Consider the following 25,867-nt stretch of genomic DNA (forward strand, 5'->3'; position numbering starts at 1 on the left):
CTGAGTCTGTTGTGTACGATGGTGCCCCCTGTTGTGACGTAACTTTTCTGTCAACGACGTAAACAAAGCCAAATGTTGAGTTTATAAGCCCCGTAAACAGTGTGTGTTTATTTCTTTTCAAGTAGATTAGTGTTAATAGATATAAACCTCTTTTTTTGCGCACCCGTAATTAACTTTGCGCGCGAATTTTGCCAAATGTGTGCCCTAACCTCAACGTAAACTTTCCCATTAGGTGTCAATTAAACTAATTGCTAAAATGGGTAAAGTCGAGCAATTAAACGACGACGTCCCGGGCCTGTCCCCCCAGACCGAGGCCAGCAAGCTCCTGGAGCAAGCCCTTATGCAAATGGATGGCATCATCTCAGGTGAGTCTGTTTACAAACTCCGGTATTCCGGCGCGCACACTCGACTCCGGATCTCCGGCGACCGGAGTCTGTGTCGTTAGTCGGCCGCCGTCGCTCTTCAACAGGTGTGTTGTTTCGCGAGTCTGTTCCGGGATGGGGGCACCCCCGGCGTCCGTCTGAGCCAGGCCGGATGACGCGCTGGTGGTGGCTCAATATGTGCCACTCGGGCCAACTGACCAGTAGGTGTCGGGGGCTGTTGGCGCCCCATTTAAGTATTTTTGTTTAATTGCAGGCAACACTAGTTCACTTACGGCCCATTCGCCCGATTATGGGTTTGCGGCGTCGCCGCCGGGGGTCCGAGAAGCCGCCAACTCGCTCGTCACGGCCATACAGAACGTCCCCGCGCCGCCGCCCCCGGACCCCAACGTCGCCAAAGTGCTCCTACACTGGCTTCAGGTACAGTTTGTTTTTGTCGCAGACTTAATTAAAATTCATAGAGAAATTAGCGCGCCGCTGATTGCTATTCCTATTATCATTTTAAAGAATTCCGAGACTTTTTTCAATTTATTCACACAGAAAAATTATTACAAGAGACACCCTCATTAAGTCGTTATAAAGAGACTGCATTCTAGCCGCACTCTCGTAATTCGGGGGCATATTCTTCTCGGATAACGAATGATTTGCTTGAAAAGTTTATTTTTATTTCGAAATCATGAATGTCTGGCTTTGTGTTCGCTTGTATGTATAGATAATACCCTTCTTTTATTCTCAAACATTTGCTGACTCGAGACATTTCAAATACAAAGCGAATTCAATTTATTACTTTTTACGTTTCAAACTTTTTTTAAATAAATATTTTGGAAACTAACGACAACGTTATCGATCGTACTTTATTATAATATAAAGCATTCCCGCAAAATTGAATAAATTTCGTTTAAATTCAGGTTATCTGCGAAATTATTTAAATGTACAATTCGTTCCAATTCTAAAAAAGTTGAACGTGAAAATTGATAAAAAAAAGTAAGATTTTTTCGTTTTGTGGTCATATTGTGGCCGCCGCCACCCGTGTCTGATCACAAAGGTGTGTCGATGGTGTGTTTTTCGCCTGATTGACTCCGCTGCGTGTGAACACTTTGACACTCATCCAAACGAAAACGGTGTTTTTTCCGCCGCCACCACCGCCCCCGAAGCCAAAGTGGAAAGTCATGTGGCGGCGTAAAAGCAGCCCTACGGGGCTGGTACACTTTCCACCACGATAATAGGTCATCTCGACTATATTCGTTTAAAAAAAAATTCGTTTGTGTGTCGCTTGAGAGTGCTTTGTAAATTGTTGCTCGCCGGGAATGTATAGGGCAATTAGGCGTAAGACGTCGGACAAGGACTTTATAAATACGGTAAAAGCGAGACGGGGAAGTAAATAGACGGCTATTGTCGTAAAATGTAATTTGATGGTTGGAAATGATACGCAAGTTAGCCAACAGTGAACGGAGGAAATTTTATAACAAAACTTGTCACTTACCCGTTGCTAACATGTCCGATGGAAAAGAGAAAAAAACTGGCTAGTGTTGAGTTTAAGTTTAAAGTACGGCACTCTGTAAACACCACTTGAAAAATAAAAAAGACGGCGATTGGTGAATTATACATGAGTTTTTATAGCGCGCTGATGCAAAAATCTTTCACGAGTTTTCTTATTTGAATCCTAGATCAACAGAGCCGGGTTTGTTTTAGAGACACTCTCGACACTTGAAAAAAATTCAATCTAAAAGAAAATTAATGATCGGTTTGTTCGATCATTTTTTTAATTTCGCTCTACCTATGAGCATAACAGCGTCAGACATAATTCGAATTTCTGAATGCCAGAATCAATATCAATCACTCCCGCTACCCGCTGGATTAATATTTGATACCCAATATCCCGAAAATGACCACAATTATCTCTCCTCTCGCAATTATTTTCACATTGAAAAATCTTTTGTTCGTCACAGTTTTCAATTTTCTTACCCCGCATCGTTTTCAACTTCATTTACAGTAAATCATAAACAAAACGACGTAAAGTTGCTTTCGCTAAATGAACAACTCGATAAATTACGTTTCGTAGTAAACCGCTCTCATAAATTCGTATTCGCGAACGTTTCGCCCTCAAACACAAACGCCGGCATGAAAGGGCAACCGTATACGAAATAACTCATCTAAACACGTGATCCGATCGACTTCCGGATTAGTTTAAACTCGCCCCCGGAAAGCCACAACCATTCCAATATTGATAGGCGGCGCTCGTCTGTTCCGTAGTCGTGTCTGACATATCCCGTGACTTATTCACCGGATTCCGGAAACAAACGCGGTCTCTTATCGGCGAGAGAGCGGCCATCACTCTCCCGGAGGAACTGTTTTGATTCAAATTTGATCCTTTAAGAAAGTCCGGTGAAGTCCAGAGGGAGATATCGATTTTCCGGGATAAAGCCGGTTGTTTATTTAAGCGGCGAATTTTTAAATCGGAAGAGAATGGCTCGCCACGCTCATAATCTTGTCGAAAGCTCGTGAGCGAGTGGTTTACGACGGTGTAAAGCTCGAAACACGCGAGGAAATATGAGGGATTTTATTCAAAACGAACAATTAGGAAGGGGTATGAATAATTTCTGATTGTGGGGTGATTTATAGTCGCAGATGATTCTTGCGAGTCATTAAGGGCGATCGATACGTTTCGTAGCGAGAAAAAATTTTTAGATTAAACTCCTAGTGACTGGTATACAGACAACAAGAATGTACTGCGATGTTTAAAAATAAATTGGAAAGGAAACGTCGAATTGACATTAAATGACAGTGAGAAATGTTGTAGTGCACTCGCGCTACAAATTGAAAATCCCCTAAAAATAAAAAACGGGAAAAGTGTTTGGAAATTTTCTATTTTGGGGTTTGAAATGTGATTTTTTTATGTCGGAAATAAAGCTCTTGTTCTCTTATGGGTGTTTTATTTTGGGGTTTCTGACCTGTCAACTCGGGAAGATTAAGGGGAAATAAATGGCTTTGCTTTAACAACTCTTTTATTGAAAAAATGAAATGTGGGTTACAACCAGAAAATAAAGGAAATTACATCATGCGAGTTACGTTATTTATGAAAATGATTTATGTAAGACAAGCGTGCAAGTTTAATTATCGCTATCTAAAATCACTTTTTTAATTAAACGGAATTACCAAGCCGAAACTTTGGTGAGAAAATTGATATCACTGTGTATTTTCAAGGCTACAAATTTTGATTTTTTCCGTAAATTTCGTTAATAGTTGGTTTCACTTTACTGTTGGTTTAATTTTTGTTGAAAGCGTTATTATCGAATACCTGCCTAAAGACATATCACTATACCTTGTGACAATCCAATCCTATTGATAGAAACAGACTGCACCCTATAAGTGATTAAACTTACCTTTGTGAATAATAGCCGTCATTAAATGCTCGGTGAATAATACTATACTGTTAATCATTATGCTAATGCTAAATAAAATAGAGATGTTAAATATATAAAAGCAAGATATCATCAACAATTATTATACTTCAAAAAAAATAATAGCCAATGTAATTTACACTTTTAATAAGAGATCTAATCATTTGGTTTCTAATTCGGTAAAATGCGACGTTGGCGTTTTTGTAGTTCTAAAACAACTGATACAAACCTGTAATTTTTCTTAATTTTGACAATCGGATTTGGAGCTTTTCAAGCCGACTTTTTGTAAGTCGTGAAATTTGTTTTATTTCTAAAATTAGTCGAGATAAATTCTCGCGGATATTCGTTTGTCAGTGTCAAAATTGTAAGCACGGGCAAACTGTCGGTTATATTTATCATTCTCGAGCACTGGGAGCGCTGTTGGCAGTCATTAATTTTTAGAATATTAATTATTTCCAATTTTTCTAGTTCCTTATTCTAAACTTTATAAATTTTTCTTGTGATTTTATTTGAATCCACTTTATTTGACTCGAAAGTGGCAACGTGAAAATTTATTATACCTCGTTCTCGCCCTTCCGTATCGACTCCTCGCTCCCTGTCATAAATCTCCATCGTTATGTTTACGCCCGGAGGAAAACCCTTCCGATTTTCTCCTCCACGTGAATTTTTGGTTCGATGAAAATCCGAATTCGTCCACCTATTTCGAGAATCCTCCTCGCGACAAGCTCAGTGTGACACTCTCAGCGTCCCGACGAGCACTCAACACGTGTTCGAATCGTAAAAATCGCCACATGTGGAATTAGTCACGCTTCGGGCGCGGCGATGGGTGATTCCTCCGGAGGCGGCGACGAAGTCGCCTTCGTGCTACGTCTCAAACCGGCGCCGACGCCTCCGGTGCGACGCCGCCGTCCCCACGAGGAGAAGCACACCGTGCCGAAAGGCTGGGACGTGGTGATCGAACGCGAACCGCCACCGGTGCCGCCGAGAGTTCAGCCGTCGGCGCCGCCCCCGGAACTCCTAACGTGGCATCCCAAACCTTATTATGTCTACCCGGATTACCGGAATTTCTACGCGGAAAGACAGAGTTTCGTGCGGAATTCCGGCGGCGGTGATTTAGTTTTGCCGCCGTCGGGAGTGTCACTTGTTAGTGGTGGGAAACCGCCGCGACCGCTGCCGAGGATGAGCGCGAAGGGGGAGGATGCAGAAATGGTAATTTTTCATGCAGCTTGTTGGGTTCAAAGGACGATTTAACTTTCAAATCGCTCAAGTGTGAGGGAGGGTTGAGTGCAGCAGTGGCGTAACAGAGATTTTTTATGCCTTCAAATGTTTGCGGCTTAAACACAAAATATTTGAACAAAATTTCCTGTACCCCAGCAAAATTTTCGTTTTATCATTTTTTCACTTGTTTGCCCAATCCTTGACCCGCACTCTTCAATAATTCCTCTTCTGTATGTGCAAACAAACGCTCGATTTCGCCCTGTCCCAACTTCGTTATTAAAACCCAATTTCTGAAATTCCTCGCGAAATTTATTCTAATGAACAAGTGGCGTTCGCTGTAATGGCGTGCCAGAGGTTTACGACTTGGGGTAATAAAAACTTATAACCCGTCTCTAAGGACGTTGATATAAAATTTTTAAAACAAGCCACTTAATTCGTGATTTTATTTTCGCTAAACTAGCGGAAATAAAAGTGCGATACTGGGATCTTTTCATTAATTCAAGCCTGGAACTTTTCCGGTAGTGCGGACACGTCCGTGCATTTCCTTTTATCGCGCGATATTATATTAAATTCCTCGGATGTTTTCGTTTATGAATTTTTGGAAGGGTGTTAATTGCGGTGTCATGTGGGTGTACATCGAATTTTCGCGGTCGTTCGATCATCCCATGACACTCCGGACCAATCTGCTTGTCAACGAAGTGTCCTACGAAGAAAGTTAATCCGGTTCCGGAATTCTGGTTGCGTCCGGAATTTCCGGCCGGAATTCGTGTTAATCGTCATGAAGTGACCTCGCGATCGATATGTGTATACACAAAGGGGGAACGACAAACTTTGTTGTGTCTTTTCGAGTGTATATATTTAGATTTTGTGGCTAATGCCGAGTGATGTATTACGAAAGGAAAGTTTTAATTATTTTTTGAGAGAATTTACGAGAATGGAGCGCCAGGCCAAATTGAATTAGGAACGTTTTAAACTCTATTGGTAATTAACGTTTGATGGTGAAAGAGAAGTGGAATTAACGAAATAAAATGAATTTTTAATAAGATGTGACTTTGAACGTAATTGGTCGGGTAAGTTGGCAGCAGGCGCTGTGATGGGATTGTTATTTCGTTTCCGGGAGATCGGATTTCAACTATAAAAGATTTTGCTTAAAATAGAATGTGCTCAAGGGTTTATGATGCGGTTTTAAGATACTTTGAAGTGAAACAAAAGTGGTTAGACTGCTTTGTGTGGAAAATACTTTTTTGGGATTGTTCACAACAATACATGTATGATAAAAAATGATTTTAAATAAAATAAACTAAACATTTTATTTTGGTTGATATTTTTTTGAAATCCCCCTTTCTAAGAGGCAAAAGCCACCAATTTGAGTTTTGATTTAATAAAAGTAAATCCAAGTCGTTCGAGATTGCCAAACTTTCGTGCAACTTTAAGGAGCGAGCCATAATCCCGTAAACTTTTCCTGCAGGGTTTTCAAACGAAACATAATCAAATCTGGAATTTTCCTGAACGACTTTACCAAATTGGTGCGGATTAATTTGGTGTATAATCCGGTGGCCTTATATGCCCATCTGCGTCCAGAATTCGCCCCGATTTGGCGTAGCGAGGGCTCCGCCCCACGTAAACTTCGATTAAATGCAAATGTTGGTGTATTTGCGTTCGGGTGTGTGAACTCCGACCACTAGTTACTTAACTCGAGTTAAGTCTAATTTGGTGCGTTTTATTTCGGTGTCATTGGCGTGCCGTGCCCCCCCAACACACATGTTTATAGTCGAGGCAAAGCAGTCTCTCGTCGCGGACGTGGTGGCTGTTATCTCGCGTCTTAAGTGCCGATAAGGAGGTGTCGATGCGCGAGCTGTGCCGGGCGGGCGGCACCGTCGTGGCGGCCGTCGTCGCCGTCCTCGAGAAGCAGCAGCAGGCGCTGAGCGCCCCACCTCCGTCCAAAAATAGCCTCAGCGCCAGCACGCCCGACGATAATTTTCAATCGGCGGTGAAGGATTTCGACAGCGTGGCCGAAGACGTCGAGAGGATCGTGGTGGCGCAGAGGAAGTGCCAGGAGGACGACTCGTCCAGCGAGGATGACTCGGAGTCGAGCGGGGAGCACGTGCTGGAGGGACTGGAGACCATCGCCGAGGAGGACAGGAATACGTCGAGTGCGTTGAGTTACAAAGGTTGGTGTATTTTCGGTGATGATGAGACGGGTGGTAATTGAAAGAGTGTGGAGTTATTGGGCCACATGCCGGCCATGTGGTGGCGCATACCAGGGATTCTCAAACGTGACAACGAAAGTAAATATTTACACGGGATTCGGGATCGAACGGATTCGGGAAATGAGATCGTAAAATGACCGAGTGAATGTTATAGCGGTGGAAGTAATAATCGGGATAATAAGATTTCCGGGTTTTACGAGTGGTCATTTATCGAAATTGTCAAGGATGTTAATGTCGGTTAAAGATGCGGGAATTGTGGTTTTGAGGATTATGTAAAACTGTGTAAGTATTTTTTGATGTAACTATATATTTGAAAAAAATTGAAGAAATACAATAAAAAATATACAATTATGAGATAAGCATTGACCAACAAATTTTTTCTTTTTTCTCTCCGCTTTTCAAAGTGTTAGAATGTGAATGTGAAGTCGTTTTAGTTATTGTGGAAGGGATTTTGAGAAAATATCATTTGGAATTTTGAAAATGTTTTTTGTTGTATTTGAGTAATTTTATTACAACTTTCCTTTTTAAGAAAAAGATCACAAGTGAGAGTGGTTTTTATTTATTGTTTAATGCAGAATCCAAATTTAAAACCTGTTTGCTTCTGGTTATTAGTTTTATTTATAGTATAATCTTAATCACGTTTTTTCGAGTGCCTTATTACGAAATTGTATTTGCTGGAAATTTTCTTTCCATACACCATGTAATTAACATTTTCGAGTAGTAAGAACCAAATTTTTGTTGGAAGGTAAAGACTTTTGCTTAAAATATTGTTTATAAACGTTTATAAACAGATTACACTAGTTAACATCTGTCGCCTTAGGTTTTTTTTGGTGTAATTGTTGAACGCTGATTTCAAAACTGCAAACAGATTTTTTCTGTCAGCTTTAGTTTTTGAGATAAGGTAACTAAGGTTACCATTAAAAAAAGGGGCACAACTTTTAGTCATTTACTCATCTGTTGTCTTCTATTTTTGCTGTTGTTGAATGATTATTGGATGCTGATTACAAAACAGCCAACAGATTTTTTCTATCAGTTCTAGTTCTAGAGATATAGGTTACTCATATTAGCATTTATTTAGAAAAATGCACATAGTTTTTTTGTCATTTACTTCTATGTCGCTTCAGATTATTTTTTTTTACTGTTGTTGAGTAACTATTGGACGCTGACAACAGATTTTTCCCGCAAGCTGTAGTTTTTGAAATATAGGTAATTCATAAGCACTTCTTGATTTTTCATAAGCTCTAAAGTGGAATCTCAAGTGGACGTCAGACAAAAGTGAAATTTCGTAAACCATTGTTATCGGTTATCCCTGTGTTTCTTAATCCAAGTAATAGTTTGATCATCAAAGGCAAAATTTTTGCGCTGGAGAAACGTGATTATACAAAAAAGTAAAACTTTTAATAACAAATGCTTAATAAAAATAAAAAATGCTAATAAAACTATCGGAAAACATACAAAAAATTGCTTTCAGGGGTTTCAAACTTGCATTCAGTAGTAATTAATAAATATTAGTTAATACAAAATCTACCGAATTCGTTCTTTGTCAGACTAGATAAAAAATTGTATTAGAGAAAATTATTAGATAGTTATTAGTGTTGTTACAGTCTTAACTTAACACATTTTTCTTTTTAAATTACTGGACAGTTAATCTAATTAATGTTACACATCACAGTAGATTGTTCAAGAGTTTTGAATGTTTAACCCTTGATAATCTTTTATCAGGCATTTAAATTACTCATGAAACTAATAGCTGTTAGTCATTTATGTAAGTAAGGAGAATAATATAAAACTTTGAGATTATTTCTAAAAGGCGGGTGTGAGTTAGGTCAAGCTATGAATATAGCAAATGCCTAACTTATAATGTATTTTTAGAATTTACGAAACAAATTTAAATTTTGCTTAATTTCTTGCAAATTGTTTATTGACTTAACTGTGTAAATACATAGTTTAAAAGAAATCTAGGAAAATATTTTTACAATACTTGCACAGTGAGAAATGTGAGTTAATTTTAATCGCGATCCGTCAGGTGCTCATTTTTTCATCCGGTTTCTAATTTTCCGAAAGAAAAATTCGCAGTGTGATAAAATGCCCATTATCGCCACTCACTCGAAACACCTGTTAAATACCACTCGATGATTAATCGTGAAAAAATCTCACTTCCAGCTCCAATTAGCAGTCGGCACCGTGCCATATTCGATTTTTCCTTTAATTAAATTCGATTACCCTCAAAAGAGAATTATCAAACATTCGCAGCACGTGTTCAAGAAAAATTATCAGCACTCGACACAGCTCAAAAGTTCGAGCTTTTAAATATAAACTCTGCGAGGCAATTCCGGCAACAGAATCGCAAACCTTATTTTATTCAAAGAGGATCGCCGCCTTATTAATTTCATTTACGCGCAATCGCTTCGAAAACTTCCGAAAGTAATTAAAAGTGATCTCGCAACCACCGTAAAATTTTTTTGCTCCGTATCTCGCTCCAGTTATTTTCAATTAATCGTTGTTTGGGTACCCCTGACTGGTTGGCCGTCTGCCAACTGCAGGCCATTCCACAAATAACTCCAGTTACGACGATGCTTTCCCGTCAAAAACAGGTCTCGACGAAGACTCCAGTCCCGAAGACGATTCCACGCTAAAGCTCACCAACACGTGGCAAAATGACTCGACATCGGACTCCTCCTCGTCCTCTTCGTCGCTCCCCAGGAGTTCCACGCGCTGTGACGACGACTTCCAGTGGATACGCAAGGAAATGAAGATGGAGGAGGTGGCGGCGAAGCCGCCCATCGGCCGTTCCAGGACCCCCCGGAGGGACAAACCCGCCCCCGGGAGTCTGGACCGGCGGCGGCATCAGCGGGTGGAAAGGGACCAGAAGTCCAGGTCCACCCACGTGCCCAAGAGCCCCCCCAGACTCGACGACTTCGCCCCGTGCCAGAACTGGTGTTGCAGCGAAAATTACGCATTTGAAAACTTCCACAGGAGGCACGAGAGGATGGACCCGCAGAGGTACGGGAGTAGTCCCATGTTGATGGACAGGGGGAGTCATCCCGATTTGTTCGGGTGCAGACATGAGATGATGGGGTGTTGTGGGTATCACGTGGCACCGCCGTGTTGTTTTTACGGGGAGCGGGGGTATCATTGGACGCCGGCGCCGTTCCAGAAGGTATTCCAGGAGGAGATGTAGATACTAACCAGATTTTTGTAGCCAATAATAAATTCTTTCGAAGCTATCTCTTGTCTATTTTTGTGCATGAGTGTTGTGCGAGTGAAAAACGAGAGGGAAAATCTCTCGAAAATTGATTTATGTTGAAAAGAATCGATGAGCATGAATAACTAACAAATCTTCATACTTGTTGCCATTAATGTGAGACCAGAGAAATTATGAAAATTATGTGAGCTAATCGATAAAGAATTCGTCTCGCCCCATTTGTTTCAAAATGTTTCGAAAAAATATTAAAAGGAAACATGTGAGGAATTATTAAATTTCACATAAAACATCGGACGAAATATTTTCTATTTTTAACGTTTCGAGCTCAAAGGAAAAAACGGTAATGTAATAGCAGATTCTTTTTACTTCAAGTGGATCATAAAATCTGCCGTAATATTTTCTAAAGATAAAACTTGTGGGGTTTGTTGCATTGTGGAAGATAATTTTTTACTCCTGCCGTCCTTGTTTTCCCGCCACAGCAGGATTTGTGCTCTCGTTTTGGGATTACGTTTAATTGCCATTTAAAACGCCGAAATAAAAAACATGATTACAGCTGAAACGTTTGATCTGATAATAACGTAAATACAGCAGGATCGCCAAAACTATTTCTGGTTAAAATAATGTTAATTATCTTTTATATTCGGACGAGATACGAAAACAGTATACAAGTAAAAAAAATAATTTGTATAACCAAACTTTGGTTGAGGCCCAAGGCATTAAAATTTTGAAATTTTAAAATGCGAAAAACTGGAAATTATTGCAGTAGTGAAAGAATATTTGGGATTATTCAGGTATTCTTTATCTGCTTGTTACAGCGGGATTTGTATTTCCATTCGAGGGGTGAACAACTCTTGTATGAAATGGCAGTGAAAAGCACGATTATAGCAGGAATGTTTTTGCACGATAATAATGTTACGTAGAGGCAATATGTCCTGCTGTAGCAGGATCGGCCTACTTTTTCTTCCTAGGGCAATTTTTCATAATATGATTTGAAAAAAATATATTGAGACATTTTTCTACTACCTAATTTTTCTTTGTAGGACGATTTTTCATAATATATTATTTATAAATGTATGCAAAAAATATTTTTCTGCTACCCCAGACTTCGCATATTCGTTTTGGGAACGAACGACTGTTGCTTAATTGCTATTTGAAGCGCCGAAATGAAAAACACGATTATTTCTGAACTGTTTTATTCGATAATAACGCAAACATGTAAATTTCCTGCTACGGCAGGAGTCACCACATAACTTTATTTTGAGTAAAAATAACGTTAACAGGATTAAAGTCAACATTTTCGTACTTTAGATTCGGGAAGCAGCTGTGTAATTGGAGGCTCTATTTTCGGCCCGCCAATTACAAAAATAGAAGGAATGTTGGGAATTGATAATATTTTTACAATCCCTATTGTTTATTCAGTTCAATTACACAAGAACTACTGGAGATTTTTTTTAAAGATTTTTGACACATTTATTGTGATTGTTAAATAAATGTTTTTTTTATTTAATGCTTTTTTTCTGACCACAAATGTTCGGTTTTATGTATCATTTTTATTTAATCTGTAAATCCTTTTTTCTGTTTTGAAATAAATGTGGCGGATGTCGCTATTCCGACTAGGTCACAATTTTTTGTGTGATTCTCTTTGGAACAGTTTTATTCGTCTCGGAATTCCCCTTTAAACCTGTCCCTAGTCCAAACAAATTGCTCAAATCTGTCGTGATCGTATTTAAAATCCCCATCGATCGTCTTCTCCAACATCCAAACCAAATATTTGCGTATTTAAATCGATGGGATTTTCCAGTCGAGCGACCAACAGGACGAGAAATTCCGAAAATTACAATATGAAAAGGACAATCTCCAGCTACAAGTGCAAGTCCTCACCGAGCAGATCGAAGCACAGACCGATAAAATCGCCGATTTGGAGAAACTGTTGATGGAAAGGAAGCAACACTTGTCCGAAACCGAAGAGAAATTGCAGCGTGAGGTCTTATCGCGATCGTCGCTCGAGACACAAAAACTCGAAATGATGTCGATCGTCAGCGAACTCAAATTGCAACAGGCGGCCCTCGAGCGCGAAAACCTCGAACTGAGGAGTCAGTTCAACAACAACGGAGACATCAAAAAGCCCCCTTTAGGGCCCCGCATGGTCCAGACGTCGACTCCGGTCCACCATTCCAGCAATCAAGTAATCACAGCGACTTCGCAAATTTTATATTGATTTGTTTGATTAAAGGCTTTGAGGATGTCGCCGTCGCCGAGTCCGGTAACTCTGACTGGGAGCAGCCCCCGGAGGGACGACATTCCGGCCCCCAAAGTACGAAAGTCGCGTTTACCGCTCTAGTGGTGTAATAACCGAATTTTCGACCTGTTTTCAGACTCCACCTGCGAACTACAAACGCCAGATCGATTTGCATTACGGTAGTCTGCCTCGTCAGCAATTCATCAGTAATGGAAGCAGCATTTCGGTGGTCGATTCCAATGCGAATCCGAAAAAGGGTGTGGCGTTCGGTAGGGGACTTTCTTCACTCATTGGGGGGCGGGCCAAGGGCTTCTCCGTGCCCAATCTAGGTGATAGCTCTAGTCGTCAACAACTAACCGAAGCTTTTTTCGATGTTTTCAGCGCTTCAGCTGCAACTAATGACTCGAGCTATCGACTTAAACGTTCTGCTTAGCTTCTCCTCCTCACTGTTTTTTATTTGTAATTTATTTTTTTACCGTTGCTTTGTTTATTTGTCACAGCTGAAACTGAAAAAATTATCGAGGGCGGGTCAGGTGAGTCACCGCAATCACCGACGTTGCAATTCAACCGGAACAAAGGTATTAAAAAAATTTTCGGACGCATGAAACGCTCCGGCTCCGGAAATTTGGAAGAGTTGCCTGGAATTGGAGAATTTCAACGCGGAGGAGTCCGGGCGACGGCCGCCGCACGCCTCGGCTGGAGCGAGCCGCAACTAACAGTAAAGTAAGTCAAGGCTTGAAAGGGAAAAAATGTGTACAATTTACAGTAATTATTCAAATCCGATAATAATTCCTAATTAATGTTTGTTACTACAAATTTACTAATTAGTTCCGACAATTTAACATTAAAAAAACGTTATAAAGTTACGAAACATTTCTAAAATAAAATAAATAAACGAAAAAGGGCTTTTCTAAAGTTTTTCAGGATGTGAAACTACTGCTCATAATTTTATAGGTACTCTATAATATTATTATTTTTACTGATAATTTTAAATTCCTGTTCAATTATAACTCTAAATAATTCCAAATTTAAATAAAATTAAATTGATATGATATTTGTAATCTCTGCTTGATTAAATAATTTCCCGATATTGTTATTTCATATTTAACTATTTGGGTATCCTTTATTTCTTTGGTTTATCCTTGTTATCTCGTCGGCGTTTGAATTTTGTCATAGTTTTTTATTTTAAGGTCATAAATTCGTTAATAAAATGTCTTCTTATTTTGTATATTTTTTTATTAAAGTGTTTTTTTTAGTTAAAAGTGTTATTTTAACAATTATTATCAATTGTTTCTTATTTTTTTGGTCAATGTTCAAACAGCAAAGAGCTAACGATAGATAAAGACAATATTTTCATGGCTAACAAAATTTGATTAGTTCGATTTTTTTTTAAGTTTTTATTAAATTATGGTATGCATGTGTTACACCAGAGAAAATTAAAAAACATCAAGGTAGCCTTGTATCCTAAAAACAAACGGAGTTAGAAATTTCATAAACATCTGAAGCGATAGAATTTATATACTCTTAAGGATTTACCAAATTTCAGTTTTGATGAACAGTTTTTATAATATTTAACTGTATCCATACTTTTTATATTTGCGTAATAACTTCAAAATGTTTGCGGTAAATACACAGGATATTTTTCTCTTTAAAATACTTATTAGATGTTGCTTAATATTGATTTAGTTTTTTTAGCTATTCATTTTAACGGACGGGACTCTGTAAAAAATTTTAAATTGTATTTTCAGTTTTTCTGAACAGTATCAGTAGAAATAAATAATAGTTCTCTATTAATAGAAACTTAATACCAGACAAACTGCTCGCTACGTATAATTAGAGCCATATTTGTAAAATTTAAAATACGAGTAGGAAAGAAAAAACACAAATTAATAACGGACGGGACAGCAAAAGTAACAAAGATAAAAATAAAAACTAATTATACTAATCAATTTACGTACCGATTTCCATTTTCTAAATTACCAGAAGCTAGGAAAACATCTTTAAAAATTATTCAACAGTAATCAGCTGTCAAGAAAAATTTATGTTATCGCCTACAAGGCAGTGTAGTAAATTTTAGAATCCAATGAATTAGTACTTCAATTCAAATGATTATCCTCTCTCAATTTAAATACACAACAAAAAACTCTTTTGTCGGAAAATACATTAAATATAAAATGAGACGTGTAGTATTTTGAAGAAAACTTAACGTTGGAATTAAAATTATTCTGAAAATTTCGGTATCAGGTTGCATTATTCCTGGAATGGCTGTTTCATAAAAATGGTATGAAGAGTATGTTAACCTAAATTTTGAATACGTATACATCTAATTCCAAAGTTAAGGCCCGAAAACCCGACTTGTTCTAGGCCGGACAAGCCTTTCGCCGAGTGGGACACCGAGAACATCTGCGATTGGCTGCAAGACCTCAGCCTAGACCAGTACATCCCCGAAGCGAAGCGCTGGGTGAAATCCGGCCAGCAATTACAGGAAGCTTCAATTACGGACATCGAAAAAGAACTGAACATCAAAAATCCCCTCCACAAGAAAAAACTCCAACTGGCCCTGATCGATACCCAAGAGAACGGTTCAAGTGACCCTTACTTAACGAAAGCGGGTCAATTGGACATGGCCTGGGTGTTGCGATGGTTAGACGACACGGGTTTGCCCCAACACAAGGAAAATTTCCTCATAAATCGCGTCGATGGACGAGTTTTGCACCGATTGACAATCGACGATTTGGCTTTGTTGCACGTTACTTCCCTGCTCCACGTTGCGAGTATCAAGCGAGGGATTCAAGTTTTGAGAGAGAATAACTACGAACCGGGGTGTCTACAACGGAGATCGTCACCGGAAGATCCGCCACAACCAACCCCCAAAATAATATCGCTCTGGACGACTCATCGCGTTATGGAGTGGCTTAAAGCTGTTGATTTGGCTGAGTACGCTCCGAATTTACGAGGTGCGGGGGTTCATGGCGGGTTGATGGTGTACGAGACCAAGTTCACGGCGGAACTGTTGGCCACATTGCTTTCAATTCCGCCGGGGAAAACCCTACTGAGGCGCCACCTCAAAACGCATTTCAACGAATTGTTGGGCAAGGAAATAATCCAAGAGAAAAGAGAGGCTGAGTCAACCATGGGGTATATACCGCTGACGCCGTCGTCGAAATTAAAAGTACGTTTGAATTTTTGATTTTTTTGCCTAAATTATGGGTCATTTATTTATTTTATTATATATTTATATTATTTACATATTATATATTTATTTATTTAGTTAGTTATTTTATAAAATCATTTTTTAAATTAGCTGGAACAACGTTTTATGCACTTTGCTGGGCCTTTAGAATCGGTTAGATGATATCTTCTGAACGGTTAGCCGTAGCGATCTGATTCTTGCACTTGCAGATTTACATTCCGCCGGTCATTTTATGTTAGAAACACTCAATTATATGGAAATAGCTCCAAACAGTTGACAGATAATGACGTAAGTTTAGTTGAAACATTTTTGTAACGAGACCATTTTTTAACGATATCTTCCGAACGGTTAGCCGTTGCGATCTGATTCTTGCAGATTTGGATTTCGCCGGTCATTCTACGTTAGAGACACTTAATTATAATGACATAACTCTAAAAAATAGACAGATAATGACGTAAGTTTAGTTGAGACATTTTTGTAACGAGAGCATTTTTTTGACGATATCTTCCGAACGGTTAGCCGTAGTGATCTGATTCTTGTAGATATTAGATTTCGCCGGTCATTTTACGTTAGAAACACTCAATTATAAGGAAATAGCTCCAAACAATCAACAGATAATGACGTAAGTTTAGTTGAAATATTTTTGTTACGAGACTATATTTTTGACGATATCTTCCGAACGGTTAACCGTAGCGATCTGATTCTTGTAGATTTAGATTCCGCCGGTCATTTTACGTAAGAAACACTTAATTATAGGGAAATAACTCCAAAAATAGACAGATAATGTCGTAAGTTTAGTTGAAACATTTTTGTAACGAGACTATATTTTTGACGATAACTTCCGAACAGTTAGCCGTAGCGATCTGCCTCTTGCAGATTTAGATTCCGCCGGTCATTTTACGTTGGAAACACTTAATTATAAAAAAATAGCTCTAAAAAATAGACAGATAATGACGTAAGTTTAGTTGACACATTTTTGTAACAAGACCATTTTTTTGACGATAACTTCCGAACAGTTAGCCGTAGCGATCTGCCTCTTGCAGATTTAGATTCCGCCGGTCATTTTACGTTGGAAACACTTAATTATAAGAAAATAGCTCTAAAAAATAGACAGATAATGACGTAAGTTTAGTTGACACATTTTTGTAACAAGACCATTTTTTTGACGATAACTTCCGAACAGTTAGCCGTAGCGATCTGCCTCTTGCAGATTTAGATTCCACCGGTTATTTTACGTTAGAAACACTCAATTATAAGGAAATAGCTCCAAACAATCAACAGATAATGACGTAAGTTTAGTTGAAATATTTTTGTTACGAGACTATATTTTTGACGATATCTTCCGAACGGTTAACCGTAGCGATCTGATTCTTGTAGATTTAGATTCCGCCGGTCATTTTACGTAAGAAACACTTAATTATAGGGAAATAACTCCAAAAATAGACAGATAATGACGTAAGATTAGTTGAAACATTTTTGTAACGAGACTATATTTTTGACGATAACTTCCGAACAGTTAGCCGTAGCGATCTGCCTCTTGCAGATTTAGATTCCGCCGGTCATTTTACGTTGGAAACACTTAAATATAAGGAAATAACTTCAAAAAATAGACAGATAATGACGTAAGTTTAGTTGAGACATTTTTGTAACGAGACCATTTTTTTGACGATATCTTCCGAACGGTTAGCCGTAGCGATCTGATTCTTGTAGATTTAGATTTTGCCGGTCATTTTACGTTGGAAACACTTAATTATAAGAAAATAGCTCTAAAAAATAGACAGATAATGACGTAAGTTTAGTTGACACATTTTTGTAACAAGACCATTTTTTTGACAATAACTTCCGAACAGTTAGCCGTAGCGATCTCCCTCTTGCACATTTAGATGCCGCCGGTCATTTTACGTTAGAAACACTCAATTATAAGGAAATAGCTCCAAACAATCAACAGATAATGACGTAAGTTTAGTTGAAATATTTTTGTTACGAGACTATATTTTTGACGATATCTTCCGAACGGTTAGCCGTAGCGATCTGATTCTTGCAGATTTTGATTCCGCCGGTCATTTTACGTTAGAAACACTTGATTATAAGAAAATAACTCTAAAAAATAGACAGATAATGACGTAAGTTTTGTTGAGACATTTTTGTAACGAGACCATTTTTTTGACTATATCTTCCGAACGGTTAGTCGTAGCGATCTGATTCTTGTAGATTTAGATTCCGCCGGTCATTTTACGTTAGAAACACTCAATTATAAGGAAATAGCTCCAAACAATCAACAGATAATGACGTAAGTTTAGTTGAAATATTTTTGTTACGAGACTATATTTTTGACGATATCTTCCGAACGGTTAACCGTAGCGATCTGATTCTTGTAGATTTAGATTCCGCCGGTCATTTTACGTAAGAAACACTTAATTATAGGGAAATAACTCCAAAAATAGACAGATAATGACGTAAGTTTAGTTGAAACATTTTTGTAACGAGACTATCTTTTTGACGATAACTTCCGAACGGTTAACCGTAGCGATCTGATTCTTGTAGATTTAGATTCCGCCGGTCATTTTACGTTAGAAACACTCAATTATAAGGAAATAGCTCCAAACAATCAACAGATAATGACGTAAGTTTAGTTGAAATATTTTTGTTACGAGACTATATTTTTGACGATATCTTCCGAACGGTTAGCCGTAGCGATCTGATTCTTGCAGATTTTGATTCCGCCGGTCATTTTACGTTAGAAACACTCAATTATAAGGAAATAGCTCCAAACAATCAACAGATAATGACGTAAGTTTAGTTGAAATATTTTTGTTACGAGACTATATTTTTGACGATATCTTCCGAACGGTTAGCCGTAGCGATCTGATTCTTGCAGATTTTGATTCCGCCGGTCATTTTACGTTAGAAACACTTGATTATAAGAAAATAACTCTAAAAAATAGAGATAATGACGAAAGTTTTGTTGACACATTTTTGTAACAAGACCATTTTTTTGACAATAACTTCCGAACGGTTAGCCGTAGTGATCTGATTCTTGTAGATATTAGATTTCGCCGGTCATTTTACGTTAGAAACACTCAATTATAAGGAAATAGCTTCAAACAATCAACAGATAATGACGTAAGTTTAGTTGAAATATTTTTGTTACGAGACTATATTTTTGACGATATCTTCCGAGCGGTTAGCCGTAGCGATCTGATTCTTGCAGATTTAGATTCCTGCGGTCATTTTACGTTAGAGACTCTTAATTATAAGGAAATAACTCCAAAAAATAGACAGATAATGACGTAAGTTTCTACAAGTGCAATAAAACCTCAAGTTCGATTTAAAAAAGTTTATGATTTTTCCTTTTTTTTATTTAGTATTTATAGGGCAATAATTCCGAAACTATTAGAAAGCTTTTTTTGGTTATTTATGTTTTTCAAAAAAGATCAATGTTCGGGGATTAAAAGTTCTGAAAAAAAAATAATGGGGTTTGTTTAGGTCGCCAAGAAGTCGCAGTTTTCCCTGAAGCGGAAGAAGAGCAAGGGCGAAGCGGACTACGGCGACCTGGTGTGCCCTCTGAATTCCGACAAACAGTCAGGTGAACTGAACGGTTCTGCTCCTAACATGGGTGTAAGTGTACTAACTTTTCTAACAGCGTTTTTGCCTAGCGTCAGCTTTCTAACATGATTAATCAATTAATTGAAAAACCACGAGGTGATGCTTTACTTAATGGTTTTCTTTCCATGCAACCGGATGGCTAGATTCCCGAGATTTTAATCATTCATTGTTGATTAGTGTTTATTGATAAAATGAACAGGTGTGTGGGTAAAGTTTTAGATTCACGTAGATTAGATGCAAGAATAGTTGAGTTTTTACGCTTTTTAGTAAGTCGTGGCTGCTGCATTTATTTCTTAAATGAATGCGATTTTGTAACAATGTGATTGAAATTGTTTTTTGGGGCCTAGATGATGAAGACGGAAAGCCTAAGGGTCGAGGATGTCTCTCATCACGTTGAGCAAAAACTGGTGCGGTCCTCGCCGGCATCGATTGCTAATTCACCGGTACCACAAAGACATGTTTAATAAGTTTTTTAGTATATTGATTGATAAAAGGAAAGTATTTATCAAATATGTCTTCCCCCCCAAACAATTTGCCTTAGGAAAGTGCATGAGATTCCTATTGTGTTTGTTTATCGGCGGCGAAATTATAATAATCGTGTCAAATGTGCCAAACCGATTATTTTTTTCTGTTTTCGTGGAATTTCTATTTTTTTGTATTAACAGTATTTAAATATCGTTGTTACCAATTGAGTAGAGATAGATTTTAGACGTATTTAACAAACTGACCAAACAATTCGTATTAAGCGTAGGTTATGAAATTGTTGACATTTTTTTGTATCGTCACCGTCACACGCATCACTCCCATTGTATTTTATGTAATTGAATATTTTTATTATCGCATTAAACTTGTAAACATTTCGTACTTATCTTTGCATTTTCAATGCCAACCACTACCTTCCTCATGTTTCCTTCACGCCGATTTAAGATTTATTAAAAAAAAACACGACGCATACTTAGCTAAGAGACGCTTTGAGCGTAAGACTGAAGAAATTAAGTTCAACTTGGAACAAATTCTTTTGAAACTAGCGACAAATAAGAGCAAGTCTATGAAAAATTTTGCTTATTAAGTTATTACGTTCCATATTTTTCGCTGCGAATGCGCTTAGAGACGAAAAAAAGTGCCAGGGGTTTTTGCCCAAAATCGAGCCAAATTAACAACAAGCTAATAACAAGAGCTAATTTGGTGATTCTTCAGTTTTCAGCGAGTGTTAAAAATAATTTATCAAAAATAGCGTAATTTTACCTCAAATCTATGGCTTATTTTTAACGATATTTTACTCATTACTTCCGTTCGTGCTTAAATAACGAACTGAATTTGATTATTTATTTATAGTCTGTTTTTTGTACAATTTGTAAGAACGTGTTTAATGACATAACAAGAAAATAGTAAAATAATTAGTTTTGAACAATTCAAATGAGTTTTAAATAGAATTTGTGGCTGAAAATAAGCCGAAAAAGGGCAAAATTAACGTAATTATTGACTCATTTAGTGCTTTTATAATTTATTAAGTTAAATTTCAAAAAACCCTGGGATCTAGTTTATTTCAAAAGGCTTGACAAAGGAAAAAAACACTTTTTTTCGAAAATCTGCTCAAATCGCGCCAATTGAAAAATAAAACAGTCTGTTTTAGAGATTCTACTCAATCTCTAATGGTTTAGGGCTAAGGTGGCCAATCGTCCTGATTTAGCCAGAAGCTAGGACATGTTTAGATTTTTTTTGTTTTGTCCTGTTCTGTGTTTATGTCCCGATTTGTCTTGGTTTTGATACAAATAAACCCAAATATCCCGACATTAATAATTGCCACAAAAAAAAACCAAAATGTATAAGTGATTTCTATCGCAATTTGTTTTTTTACACATTCCAACGGACGTACATGAAACAAAATTTCGAAAATTGACATGTCCCAACTCTCCCAATATAGGAACTTTAGTTTGCACATAAATAAGAAAGGAGGAAAATAGTGAAAGTAATAAATAAGAATTTTGCAAAACGTGATATAAAAAAGTTGTTGTACTTGATAAGTTTTATTACGTGTAAAATTAACACTCGTATCTCTGATATACTTTATATACCTGATATACTCTGTATACTCGTAAATGTAGCAACTCAATAGATAAATATTTAGTGACTATAAAATACTAAGAAGTTTTTTATTGTTCACTTAAGACAACATCATGTACCAGTCTGCATTTTTTTATTATGAATGTCCTGATTTTAAATTTTTCAAAGTTGGTTATCTAATTTAAGTTCTAAAAAGACTTACAGAGCCGCCCAAACTATAGATTCGTTTATTAATTTTTATCGGTGGTTTATTATCGGGAAAAAATAGTTTAACCAAAATGCTTGAATATAGAGATAATGCCAATAGGTTTTTTTTAAAGGAAATTAACTTTAATTTAATTAACTATAACTTTTTTATCTCTACATTAGTTTTCGACAGAATTTTCGCATTACCTTAATTTCAGTCTGTAACGTTGTTAATTACCTTGCGCTTGCCACCATTTAAACAGAACAATTTATTTATTTCAATGCCTTTGAAACAAAACTCATTTTAAATATTTATTACCACATAAAACTATCGGACTGTTCGTTTTTTCAATCCTCCGCAATCATGCTGGGGAGACTCATCGTGGCCAACTTGTTGGTCTCCTGCGTCTCGACTTCTTTTTTCAACACCGAAACTTCTTTCGAACCGTCGCCTTTGATGGCTTTAGGTCCCGATTTCTTCCTCAGATTGTCCATATATTTTTTACGCTCTTCCTGGGCATGGACCATGGCCGCCTGTTCCGCTGGGTTCAACTGGGCCAGCCGTGGGTCCATCCCGAACCAATCCGACGCCAAAATCTGCTCGATCTTCCACCGCTTGGACGTGTCCGGCTCTAGGAGGTGGCTCATGAGACGCTTCACCTCCGAACTTATCACATCGACGACTTTCGACCGGAATTTCCACTGTCGGTTCATTTGTTGCTCGTGGAGTCTTTTGATATTTGTGTCGTCGAAAGGCATGGCTTTGTTAAGCATGATGTATAAGACAACTCCAAGTGACCAAATATCGGCGATTTTGGGGTGATAGGGCGAGCCTTTGAGGATTTCGGGGGCTGCGTAGCTCAAAGACCCGCAGTACGTGTCACTGGTCAGTTTTTTGCCGTAGGCGTCTGTCACGTATCTCGCGAATCCGAAATCGGACACTTTTAAGTTATAATTACTGGTGATTAAGGCATTTTCACATTTTAAATCCCGGTGCGCTATCTCCATATCGTGCAAATATTGCACAGCTAGGGCTAGCTGTCGCATCCAAACCCGCGACTGTGCCTCCGAAATCGAGCCTTTTTTCAAAATAAACTCGAGCAAGTCGCCGTTTTCCGCATACCTCATGAAAATAAAGTACTTTGATTTGCGCTGAAAAATGCTGTGGACGTGTATCAAGTGCGGGTGATTGATTTTGACCAAAATATCCAGCTCGCGCGGCAGGAACTTCTTGACAAAATCGCGGGGGGCTTTCGTTGTGTCGACTATTTTGCAGGCCAATTGCCGGGGCTTGTTTTTCTCGTCCCCGGCGGTGCCCTTGTACTCCGCAAGGTACACCTTAGCATAGGAGCCCTCACCGAGGACTTTGAACAGTCGGTAGCCTCTGGACGAAAGCGTGAGTTCCTCGGAAGCAGTGTGTTCCGGTGGTTTCGCCATAAGTACATTGGGACAGGAATTTAGACAAACATTTTGATTAATAAAAAATGACGTTTATTCAAAAATGTTAAGTTGACAATTCGTCTCTACTGTCGAAGTTTTGTTTCTCGCGTGTGAACTCGTCCAGAATGTGGTCGGAGAGGGCTGCCAGGTCCTCCAAGCCTCGTTTGAGGGCGTCCACAGCGCGGCCTGAGCGCATCTGAATGCGGAGGTGCATTGAACATTCCATGGGATGGGGGACTGTGTAAGCGCAAAATTCGACGTCAGGACTGCAAAAATGATTTAAGAGAGGGGTTTGGATGAGTCTGGAGCGCATTACTAGCCAGAAATGACACATCTGAGAGCGTTGCCTAAAGTGTGACCCTCGCCTTGTAGAATGAACGTTCGGCAGGATTCGTCTGTGTCTTTGGTTCCCAGGAGCTGAAGTAACGTGGTTTTGATTGATGTCATACAGAAAATAAGACAATTTACCTGTGTGATTGGCATTTTTTAAGTGGGGTTAGGTCCTAGAATAACACTAACGGAACATAATGGTTGGCAATAAATTCCTAGCTGAAGCCATCTAGCCGCATCATCACGTACTAAAAATGGCGCAAATTTAAAATAATTCCGATTACTTTGTATTTTTTTAATTTTTGCTCATGTCAAAATGATGTCAAAACCTTATCAAATAAAATTATTGAAAATTTCCTAATTGTATTTGAAAAGGTGGATGCACAGACAGCACAGATGGAAGAATTTTACCCAACATGACACGATCACATTTAATGTTAAAGATATTTATTAAATCCATTAAGTTTACAAAACTAATAGTCGTCACCGAATCGATGATAACGACATACTTGCAATCAGCCAAACTGGCACCGGTCTGGCACCTTATGTTTGCAACTTCTGTCTATGGGAGTCTTCTCGCAGTGTGACTCACTTGCGGTTCGATCTCAAAAAACTCACTTTTGGGAAAAACGCACCTATCTACGTAAACCTTCTGGAGCTCATTACTACGTTATATTTTTAGAGATCATGTTGTTCCTAACCGATAGTAGGCAATAGTCTAACCCAAACACGACACCTTGATCCACTACCTTAATAAAACTTTGAAAAATTAACGTGATATTATAAAAAATAAACTCAAATTTTGCTGACGTTTGTGAAATTTTTACTTGTCAGCTGCGCATCGGTACCACGTTTTTCTTCAATAATCTGGAATTTTAAATCCGCCAATAGGACTTCTTTTTCCCGTAAAACACTGGGGCCATCTATCCTCATCATCAGTAAAACCTATTTCAATTAGGGTTCGATTCGTAAAACCTGTTATTCTGTGGATTGGGCTATATCAGTTCGGGATGCCTGGTTGTATCCCTTAAAATCAACAAAAATGGCGATTCAAGTAAAAAGTGAGTGAAAATAAAAATTATTTTTCTAATGTTATTTTCAATTTGCACAAGAAAATTCATAGTGTACGGTCATCAGGGCACTCAGAGGAATCGTTTGGTGTAAGTTTCAGCTTGAAAATCCAGAAGTAGTTAAAGTAAAAAATTACCAAGTTATACTTTATGTTTTATTACGTGGTAAAGTTAACAACACACGTTAACATACCCTTTATAAACGTTTAAACACCCTTTTTCATGAAAAGGTTGACATGAGAAGTGCATTTTTCAATAAATCTCACTGAAATTTATGTCGTTGACTCAAGGTAGATTTGTCTGTCCTTAAACATGTTCAATAATAATTAATAGCGCTCTAGAAGAGCAGGAAAGCACACAAAAAACATTAAAGTTAAAATTTAACACTTCAGAAGAGAGCATAATACACCCTAACCCTACTTTCTGAACTTTTGTCCTTATCTGGCAATAGCACATAATAAAGGTAGAGATTTCGACCCTAAATATCCTATCATAACGCTCTGAAAGGGCAGAGATGGAGACAACATTCATAAAAGTGTAAATTTTGTCATTTTCGGGTGACAACATAACCCTACTTTTGGAACCTACCGAATTTTCAACAAAACGAAACAAACAAACAATGTGGCTATACGCATTGCGATACCACTAATTTTCGCACCAAAATTTCACATTGCCAGTTTCTGTTTAAATAAAAACATGCATTTTTATTTTTCCATTGACTGCATGCGAAACTTTTATAATTTTAGACGTTTATAGGCAAATACATTTGTTATTATTAATTTTTTTAGATCAATGCTGTTCTATTTTGAATAATTCTGTGTATGAATGTTTCTAAATTTGACGGATTTTACCAGTGAATATTTCTGGTAATGACCTGTTTTATACTTGTGACGTCACATCCGTGACGTGTCCCGAGGTTAGGTGTGCGGCGCAGGCGGCGAGAGCGCTTCAGTCGACAGCGAGCAGTGGCACGGGTCAGATCGGGAGCGGGAGCGGGAGGCGAGGCGAAGCGAGGTGAGTCGGTTTATTTAAATTATTGTGTATTGTGCGGTTTCGTTCAATTTATTCAGTTTGTTACTTGCCGTTGTTGCGAAGGGACGTGTGCTCAAGCAAATCTAAATTTTCCGGTTTAAATTTTCAATTCGGTGACTAGTGATCGCGTTTGAGTGACACATTTTAAATACAGTAAATAAAATTATAATCAAACACTGAAATAATTTATTGCCACGTAATAATTTTGTCTTTAATTTCAATGAATGAAAGTGGCTTGCTCAAAATTTAATGCAAATAAACATTTTTTTTGGTTTCATTTTTATTATTATTTT

General features: G+C 38.0%; 3 protein-coding genes across 10 annotated transcripts; 1 reads left to right on the forward strand and 2 right to left on the reverse strand.

Annotated features, from left to right (window-relative positions):
• Positions 1-9: 9 nt before the first annotated feature.
• Positions 10-20,320, forward strand: Liprin-beta. Of its 8 annotated transcripts, none has more exons than XM_064358659.1 (10): positions 42-101; positions 233-365; positions 637-800; positions 12,216-12,599; positions 12,648-12,728; positions 12,790-12,982; positions 13,154-13,376; positions 15,018-15,825; positions 19,333-19,464; positions 19,800-20,320. In XM_064358659.1, exons 2-10 carry the CDS (start codon positions 257-259, stop codon positions 19,914-19,916), a joined length of 2,211 nt encoding a protein of 736 aa, XP_064214729.1. In that variant the 5' UTR covers positions 42-101; positions 233-256; the 3' UTR covers positions 19,917-20,320. The 8 variants fall into 8 exon arrangements, with proteins under 8 accessions (XP_064214728.1, XP_064214729.1, XP_015834589.1 ...); XM_015979101.2 differs by lacking the exons at positions 42-101; positions 233-365; positions 637-800 and adding exons at positions 6,745-7,170; positions 9,804-10,369; positions 19,596-19,651; XM_064358658.1 differs by having other exon boundaries at positions 10-365.
• Positions 20,321-21,956: 1,636 nt separating this feature from the next.
• On the reverse strand, positions 21,957-23,139 carry LOC664570 (testis-specific serine/threonine-protein kinase 1). Its single transcript, XM_008194149.3, has one exon. It carries the CDS (start codon positions 23,137-23,139, stop codon positions 22,051-22,053), a length of 1,089 nt encoding a protein of 362 aa, XP_008192371.1. The 3' UTR covers positions 21,957-22,050.
• A 31-nt stretch (positions 23,140-23,170) lies between these two features.
• On the reverse strand, positions 23,171-23,739 carry Polr1D (RNA polymerase I and III subunit D). The gene is made up of 3 exons (XM_970568.5): positions 23,611-23,739; positions 23,459-23,559; positions 23,171-23,408 (listed from the first exon to the last, which is right to left on the reverse strand). The coding sequence occupies exons 1-3, from the start codon at positions 23,623-23,625 to the stop codon at positions 23,207-23,209; spliced, it is 318 nt and encodes a 105-aa protein (XP_975661.1). The 5' UTR covers positions 23,626-23,739; the 3' UTR covers positions 23,171-23,206.
• Positions 23,740-25,867: the final 2,128 nt, after the last annotated feature.

This window comes from Tribolium castaneum, chromosome 9 (genome assembly GCF_031307605.1).
Source record: "Tribolium castaneum strain GA2 chromosome 9, icTriCast1.1, whole genome shotgun sequence".
In the NCBI taxonomy this organism is placed as follows: domain Eukaryota; kingdom Metazoa; phylum Arthropoda; class Insecta; order Coleoptera; family Tenebrionidae; genus Tribolium; species Tribolium castaneum.

Coding starts and splice junctions, on each gene's coding strand:
- Liprin-beta (XM_008194145.3), top strand. CDS start 6,846: ATGCGCGAGCTGTGCCGGGCGGGCGGCACCGTCGTGGCGGCCGTCGTC. Junction 12,729..12,789: donor ACGACATTCCGGCCCCCAAA/GTACGAAAGTCG, acceptor ACCTGTTTTCAG/ACTCCACCTGCGAACTACAA. Junction 15,826..19,332: donor CGCCGTCGTCGAAATTAAAA/GTACGTTTGAAT, acceptor GGGTTTGTTTAG/GTCGCCAAGAAGTCGCAGTT.
- LOC664570 (XM_008194149.3), bottom strand. CDS start 23,139: ATGGCGAAACCACCGGAACACACTGCTTCCGAGGAACTCACGCTTTCG.
- Polr1D (XM_970568.5), bottom strand. Junction 23,409..23,458: donor AGATGTGTCATTTCTGGCTA/GTAATGCGCTCC, acceptor TCATTTTTGCAG/TCCTGACGTCGAATTTTGCG.